General features: G+C 42.6%; 1 protein-coding gene and 1 pseudogene across 1 annotated transcript in view; one reads left to right on the forward strand and one right to left on the reverse strand.

The window, feature by feature from the left end:
- The window catches only part of LOC112077733 (ecto-ADP-ribosyltransferase 5-like), a 2,151-nt pseudogene extending 1,640 nt beyond the window's left edge, over positions 1–511 (reverse strand).
- A 4,199-nt stretch (positions 512–4,710) lies between these two features.
- Positions 4,711–9,054, forward strand: part of LOC112077734 (C-type lectin domain family 4 member E-like) — a 9,858-nt gene continuing 5,514 nt past the window's right edge. Inside the window, exons 1-3 of the mRNA XM_070441815.1 lie at positions 4,711–4,937; positions 5,100–5,183; positions 8,359–8,378. Coding sequence (XP_070297916.1) covers positions 4,796–4,937; positions 5,100–5,183; positions 8,359–8,378 — 246 coding nt within the window. The 5' untranslated portion in view covers positions 4,711–4,795. The remainder of the gene's footprint in view (positions 4,938–5,099; positions 5,184–8,358; positions 8,379–9,054) is intronic.

A 9,054-nucleotide genomic window follows, 5' to 3' on the forward strand; every position in this document is an offset into this window, starting at 1 on the left:
TTTAATTACTTCTGCTCTTTTGCCACACCAGGGGAAGGGAGGAAAACCTACTTTTGCAACATCATCTGCTCATCCTAATCACTCCAGTGTTAATCTGCTAAATTGTAATTACTTCTCTACATAGCCCCCTTTTATTGGCTACCTCCTCACGCCATTTTGCCACACTTTGTATATAGATCTTCTTTTTTTCTATGGTATGACTGTTACACTTGTTATTCCATGTGTTAGCCTCTGTGTGTTGCTTTGTGTCGCACTGCTTTGCGCTTTATCTTGGCCAGGTCCGCAGTGTAAGATGCAGAACTGTTCTCCAGGCCAAGCTTACCTGGTTTTAAATAAAGGTGATATAAAAAAATAAAATTAAAAAATATCGTGTTTGGAACATGGACCCTTACCTTGCTGGACATGAGAGGGGGGGGAATGCCAGGATGACCCTGTCATGACTGGCCGTTGGTCCAGGTTACCGTCGTACCATAATCCCCACAGAGATATATCTCTCACACCCCTGCTCCATTGCGCTCGTGCCCTACCGGGTCTACTCCACTCGCGGCTCGTACACCACTCTGCTCCGCGTGTGACTCGCGTATGTGTTGCTCAAGCTTAGCGAAGTGCTGGGAGAGGATTGTCAAGGAATGTCAGGGAGCGGCCGCGGAGATGTAAATGTTGGAGGAGTTCACGGTGTGGGATACCGTGGACTTTCTGTTCAGCCTCCCCCTGCCGACCCCCGCATCTCTACTGCCACCTTCCCAACCCCCCAACTCCCAGAGGCGCTTTCTCCATGGCCCCTCTGGCTGGCCTCGCGATTGCTAAATCTTAAATCCCACCAGTGCAACAGACCGAAACATCTGGACTTATGGTACACAACTCTTCTTCAACCCACAACCAACCAAGGTAGTGAGTATGTCCGAATGTATCGAGAAGGGCGATGGAGAGGAGAAAGAACTGATGGGAAATGTGGGACACCGAAGAGAGTATCTCCTGAACTGCACATCATCATAGAGAATGAGACAATGCGATCGATGCTAGAAGAGGTCGGAGCGTGCGCGAGGTGTGAGACGGATTCAAATCTGGACCTAAATTAGAAAGATTATTGCGATTCGAGAAGACATAGTAATGGAGAGAGAGAATGGCACATAAATTGTAGTGATAGAGACGAGAGAATGAGACAATGAACCTGCCTCAGACGACCGATTTGGCAGGAAGCGACACGAGGATGAGGATAATATAGGGGCAGGAGCAGTACTCCATAACCAGTTCCAATAGATAATTTAAAACTAGGGGCTGTCCCTCTACAGGTTTTCTATGTGTTTTAGGTTAATGCTGTTAACTCTAGAAGCTCCAGAGGCTGTTTTCCATGTCTAACTCTGTGTTTTTATGCCTTCGGCTATACAGTCACCTTTCGCTACCTTATAGGCTTAGCCATGTTGAGGCGGCAGTGTCTGGCAGTGTAAAATGGGGCCAAATCCAACCAGAAGGAGAAAGATTGGAATTGTCCAATTCTCTGTGTGTGATGCATTCGAACTAGGTACTGGATAGTAACCATGCCACAGTGACAAAAACATATATGTTTAAAACTCCTGAAGGTGATAAATAAATAAGGGATAAAGTCACCACAATTCCAACACCCGGTGCCCTGCCACGTCTCCCAAGACAGCCCCATTAAATTGTGACTAACATGAAGCGTCCCCGCCAGATCGGCTCCACAATGCATGGACTTCTAACGGGCAAATTGGGTCGTGCGCGTTTAAAAGAGCTATCCACAGGCATCAGTAATCATATCAGGTGGTGTGATTAGCTGTCAGAACCCTTGTTGACCTCCCCAATTAGGCGTGGCCCATGTTCGCACACCTATTGTGGTGGGTGCTACAATACTGCGTGCTCTAACTTCAAAACCCTAGCCAAGGAGAAATATGTTGGAGTAAGCGGAAGAAGACCTTCCCCGAACGAGACAGCTCTCTCCTCAGCTGTGTACGTGGCCAGTGGCATACGTAGCTGATAAATGTAGATTGAGTTCTTGACTGTCACCATTCTTTTTCTACCATCAGATACAGGGACAAACGCCCAGTTTCTAAATACTTAACAGTTGTTAGAGCACTGTCTGACCGTTAGTCCGGTCACCTCCCTCCGATCTCACTCTGACTCACACTGGAATCAACTCACACATTGTTAGCCGTACATCATACCGGGATTGCTAATCAGCACATCATACATTGAATTAAAGTTACAACCCCTTAGTGGCGCAATCCAGGGCGCTACTGGTCTCCCTGACCCATCCGGAGAAACCATCTGGATTAGCTATATCTCTAGACCTCACAGACACAGGTGAACCGGGAGCTGAGAAACCGTTCATTAAATGGTATACTGGCATGATATACTCCCTGTCCGAATGGACTTTTGACCTGATTCTTTAGCTGTTGATCGCTCCTCTCTAGGTCTCCCACAAGCCAAACTGCAATAGTCTATAGACAGAAAATTTCCAACTATGCTAATCGTACTAGACAATCCACCAGTGTGAAACTACTAACCCTGCTACGTTCTCCCTCCCATCTCCCTCTGACCTCCAAGACACAGGAATGTGCGATACTAACTGCTACTATCATTAAAAACCGAACGTTCTCAACAGTAGCTATTCGGGCCACTGAGTTCTTAATAACCCTCTGTTTTTATTCCCCCTCAAACCACAGCTTTCCACACCGCTACTTCTCTGACCTCACAGGACAAGCAGTACGAAAAACATATAAACACATGACACTACACCCTTGCTTAACCTTGTTCTCCGGCCCTGCCCTAACTCGCCCGTCTCCACTGTCGTTCTGACGCCTCACACATCACTAGAGCACATATGCTTCCCCTATGACCTCTGCGTACTGGTTGCTCAACCTGCCCACGATCTGCTCACTCTGACCTCACAAGAACTGAACAGAAACGAAGCAACCCTACTAACTCGTAGCCTCAACTGATAAAATACCTCCTCCCAGGCCCTACAATACTCTGACACACCTCACAAGTGTTACAAGGAAAACTGTACTAACCCCTGCTGACCTAGTTCTCCCTCCCATTCTGTCTGTCCCATGCACCGCTATGCCCCGACGACCTATTAATCAGGAAAAACCTACTAACCCTGCTACTGTTCATCCCTCCCATCTCACTCATATGACACATCACAAGTGACACTCAGGGAAACACTACGAAAATAACCCTGCTTACTGTTCTCCCTCCCATCTCACTCTGACCTCACAAGACACAGGAAACTACTAACCCTGCTGCTGTTCTCCCTCCCACTCTCACTCTGACCTCACTAGACTACAGGAAACTACTAACCCTGTACTGTTCTCCCTCCCATCTCACTCTGACCTCACAATAACAGGAAACTACATACCCTGCTACTGTTCTCCCTCCCATCTCACTCTGACACTTCACAGACGCGCAACTACTAACCCTGCTACTGTTCTCCCTCCATCTCACTCTGACCTCACAGACTACAGGAAACTACTAACCTGCTACTGTTCTCCCTCCCATCTCACTCTGACCTCACAGACACAGGAAACTACTAACCCTGCTACTGTTCTCCCTCCCATCTCACTCTGCACTCACAGATACAGGAAACTATAACCCTGCTACTGTTCTCCTCCCATCTCACTCTGACCTCACAGACACAGGAAACTACTAACCCTGCTACTGTTCTCCCTCCCATCTCACTCTGACCTCACAGACACAGGAAACTACTAACCCTGCTACTGTTCTCCCTCCCATCTCACCTGACCTCACAGACACAGGAAACTACTAACCCTGCTACTGTTCTCCCTCCCATCTCACTCTACCTCACAGACACAGGAAACTACTAACCCTGCTACTGTTCTCCCTCCCATCTCCTCTGACCTCACAGATTACAGCACAGGAAACTACTAACCCTGCTACTGTTCTCCCTCCCATCTCACTCTGACAGCTACAGTTTCCTCTTCTCTCTCTGGTTGGACAGCATACGTGTTACTCTTTGGCCTCAAGTTTATTTCAAAGCAATGTCTTAGTGTTACTTTTGTGTAAAACTATGTCTAATGATTCATTTGAAAGTCAACAATAGGTGTTTCTATATTTCCTGCAAACATTTCTGAAAACTCATAATGAAAAAGAAAAAACTGGTTATTGTGTGTAGATTGATGAGGGGAAAAACTATTTCATCAATTTTAGAATAAAGCTGTAAAGTAACAAAATGTGGAAAAAGTGAAGGGTCTGAATACTTTCTGAATGCACTGTACAGTACATGGTATTTGGTGGCCAGTCAAACTCTGGGGGGAGTTTCCCCTACGTATATGATCAGCAATCCCTCCCCCGATCCTAACCTTAACCATTTGTGGTGGAAATGCAAAACTGACCTAAGATCAGCGTCTAGGGACAACTTCCCCTTACACCACCAGTCACAGAGTGAGAGCCATAGTGTGTTCTCCATTTGAAGGCTGGGGGTGCTGTAAACTCAGTCAGGATATATGTAGTGTATATGTCAATTCACAGGATCCAATTTATTTTAGCACATCCAAAACTGGGACCCTGTGAAATCACACATACATCACATAGCACTATATATAGTCAGACAGTGTAGTATATTATCACACTAAGGCTGGTGGAAGTCACATGGTGGCCAGTGTTGTGTTAATATCACACTGTGGTTGACTGATAAAGAGTTTCACTTCTATAAATCACACAGACCCAGGACAGTGCAGGGAGAAGACGCAGCTACAGATGTATATTAGAGTTGAGGTTAGAAGTAGAAGTTACTGTATTTGACCACAAGTGTGTTAAGATGTCAGAGGGAGTGTATGAAAACTCAGATGGATTTGAAGACAACAAATCTGATGCAATGAAGAACACAGACATTTACGGCCAATTACACGCCAACGTAAGAGACTTCAAGCCCAGTTCAAGAGATGGAGTTGTTGCTTCAGGTAAGATTACATGAACACACACACACACACACACACACACACACACAAAGAGCACACAATACATTACAGGTGAGATTATCCTGTGTTACTATACGTTTATGTGTCCCATTCCTGGATGATACAGTAAAACATATTACCAAAGATCTTTAATGTGTGATTCAGTACATTTTCAGTGGTGGAAGAGACCCTCTGGAGTTGCTGCAGTGTGTCTGGGGCTGCTGTGTGATCTCCTAATAACATTTGACAGTCAGTCTTTGTTGTCAAGTTACATATAAACACAATGTCAAATGCTCATATTTGATTGTTGTTCCTCCATATGGGTCCAAAAAGAGGGAAGTGAAGTTGATCTTTTCACTCATTCAACCAGCTGTCACTCAAAATCTCCTCGACCAATCAGGTTCATTAAGAGAGAGGTCAGCAGGTAGCTTAGACATTAACGTTTGGCCAGTAACCGAAAGGTTGCCGCTTCGAATTCCCAAGCCGACTACGTGAAAAATCTGTTGACGTGCCCTTGAGCAAGGCATTTAACTCTAACTGGTCCTGTAAGTCTTTCTAGATAAGAGCATCTGCTATATGAATAAACTGTAAATGTAGAGGAGAGACACGGTGGTTACTGTTGTCACCTCATCCTCACTGGTTAAGACWACCCACCCTCAATATCCACTTGGAGCCGTTTGTAGTGTCAAATCTATTATATGGACATTATAATGACCCATGTTTGTATTCCTGGACCTACTGAACATGTTGATGTATATRTGGGAGTAAACAGAGGGTCCAGATCAGCAGAAAGGTGAAAGGAAGGGGGGTTCTGGAAACTCCCTGAATTATCTTGAGGCTGTTACATATGATATTTAATATATGTTAACAGTTAGCCTTTGTTCTCCACTTCCCCTCTATGATCTATATCTTCCTGGTATAATAGTGTCCTGTCCATCATCACAAATAGCAAGTCCCATTCCCTGGACAGGAGGACTGTGTTGAGATATACTCTGGACAAGATGACCATGTAGAGATATGGAATGATTTATATTGTGCTGCAGAAAATGTTTTAACAATAACCACTGTAACAATCTCTCACAAGTATACATGAACACAAGCACGAACACAGTTTGTAAACTTGTTCTATGTTTTGTATTAGCATAGCCACAACTACCCTTGTCATTTTGTTGATACTTCCCTAGAGTTAACACCTACATCAGTCACACAGACAGAGACACACAAATGACTCAGAGACAGAGATATCACGAGAAGCAGAGTCTTAATCCTAGTAATAATTCCCTCTCTTAGGTCAGTTAGGATCACCACTTTATTTTAAGATTGTGAAATGTCAGAATAATGGTAGAGAGAATGATTTATTTCAGATTTTATTTCTTTCACATTCCCAGTGGGTCAGACGTTTACATACTATATATATATATTTTTTTGTATCCGTTTTTTATTATCCATGCCCTTGCCCCTGACAGGAGGGCCTTTTACCATTTGGTAGGCCGTCAATGTAAATAAGAATTTGTTCTTAACTGACTTGCCTAGTTAAATTAAAGAAATTAAATAAACATCTCTGGTGGAAATTCCTGCGGTCAGCATGCCAATTGCACGCTCCCTCAAAACTTGAGACATGTGCGGCTTGTGTAGTGTGACAAAACTGCACACTTTAGAGTGGCCTATTATTGCCCCCAGCAAAGGGTTATTGTCTTTGTGAAGTTGCATGTATGCACTCTCTGTTTATAGCAGTCACGTTAGTTTGTTTAGTGTTCTTGTATTAAAAATATGTCTTCACGCTGCGCTTTGGTCTCCTCACTACGACATTTGTGAGAAAGTGGCTTAACATCACCATGACAACATACTGTAACATATACAGCAGACTACAGTGCACACACCTCTCTCTCTCTCTCTCAAACTCAGGCACACACATGTTGTTTTTGTTTTGTATTAGCATTAATAAAAGTCCTACTTATTTCCTGACATTGTAGTGTCCTGTATACCAGAGTCAACATGAAGTTAGTACATTTGACTTTGTTCACACTCTGCATGCAGTGCATTTCATCATTTCCAATTCTAATATATTATTTTACCTTGCTACAGATATTTACATGCTCCAATTTAGGCCTGGTGCAAACATTGTCAACAGTACCAAACCACCGTTACATACACTGTATAGGAGATGACTGTATCACCAATCAATGAGTGTAGAAGAGATATCAAAGGATCTCAAAGCATGTTACTAAATAACGTTTGACAGTCAGTCTTTGTTGTCAAGTTACATATAAGCACAGTATCAAATGTTCATATTTGACTGTTGTTCCCCTATATTGGTCCCAAAAGAGGGAAGTGAAGTGGATCTTTTCAGTGGTTCAACCAGCTGTCACTCAAAAACTCCTCAACCAATCAGGTTCATTAAGATAGAGGAAAACCCCGGTGGACCAAAGAGAGATATCAGAGAGGTACCTGGTGGAGAAGCACATTAGACCAACTACATAGCTACTTGTCAGTACAGTTAGAATCATACGGTAGATATTACCATTAGGAGTCAGTTAGAAAGGTAATCATACAGTAGATATTACCATTAGGAGTCAGTTAGAAAGGTAATCATACAGTAGATATTACCATTAGGAGTCAGTTAGAAAGGTATATATGTAGATATACTTAGGAGTCAGTTAGAAAGGTATCATACGTAGATATTACATTAGGAGTCAGCTTAGCAAAGGGTAACATACAGTTAGATATTCCATTAGGAGTCAGTTAGAAGGTATCACCAGTTAGTTAAGATGGATTGCTAAACACGCCAGGTTTTGATATTAAAACGAGGTTATTGAAGAAAACAGAACAGAGCTGAAGGAGAGTGAAACTGAGACAATGTCAGGTAAGACTAAGAAAAACTATCATCACACACACACATTGACAAAGACTTACACAAACACTGAAAAATGCTAATAGCAAGTCTTACTGGAAAAGTTTAAAAAATATATGATTTACCTTTAAATAGATATTTTAAGTGTATTCAGAAGCATTAAAGCGACAATATGCACTTCCAACATGACCAACGTGGTCACCCTGCCAATGATTTGGTAAACATCTGAGGAATGGGGCTGGAGTGTTAGTGTAATGACTGACCATCCATAAGATCCAAATTGTTGTTTTAARCATGTTTTGAGGCCAWACAGTGTTTGTTTACAATTACAATGGAGTAAAAAGAAGTATGTTTTGTATGACAGTTGAACAAAGCTCAGGAYGCATTTCTAAATCGTTATTATTAAGAATCTATGGGTAAATATACTAATATTAATGTAGCAACTGCAGATTGCTCCTTTAATGATTCTAACATGTTATACTGATACAGTAACTTCCTCTTTAATGATTCTAACATGTTATACTGATACAGTAACTTCCTCTTTAATGATTCTAACATGTTATACTGATACAGGAACTTCCTCTAAAGCAACTGTGAGAAACGGTACTCTTGCTGCTGATCGTGTGTGTGGTATGTGTGTGCTTGTATGTGAGTGTTTATGAGTGTGTTGGTATGTGTGTGTACGTGCGTTGCGTGCTTGCTTGCTTGAATACATGTGTATGCATTCATGTGTACGTGTGTGGTTATATGTGTGTGTCTGTGTGTGTGTGTGGGGGGGGGGTATGTGTGTATTCTCACATCAGTGTGTATCTCCTCAGGACCTGAGGATTCAGGGAGAACACTCTACAGGATGGTTGCTGTGAGTTTTGGGATGCTGTGTGTTCTACAAGTCACTCTCAACATCTCCCTGAGACTCGTCTGTGAGTGTATTGTTATCTAATCATTACACTATATCAGACTTTCACAACAACGTCCTAAATTCAGATGACACACTGAGTACAGTTGTCGAGTCAATGCCTATTCCACGTTGGTTAAATGTAATTTCATTGAAATGATGTTGAAACAACGTTAATTCAACCAGTGGGGAGTGTTGTTATTTGCGTAACTAAGTTCCTCCTCTGTTAGACATGTTAAAGGAACTTGCAAACCACATCCAAGAATTTCTGTCCACTTTCAGACTGTTTGTTTTTAACAGTTGTAGTAAGAAATTCTGTTTTCACCACTAGCTATATGTATCAATACTTTCCAGATAACAGATGCTTCAAATAT

Source organism: Salvelinus sp. IW2-2015, unplaced genomic scaffold (genome assembly GCF_002910315.2).
Source record: "Salvelinus sp. IW2-2015 unplaced genomic scaffold, ASM291031v2 Un_scaffold4878, whole genome shotgun sequence".
Taxonomy (NCBI): Eukaryota; Metazoa; Chordata; class Actinopteri; order Salmoniformes; family Salmonidae; genus Salvelinus; species Salvelinus sp. IW2-2015.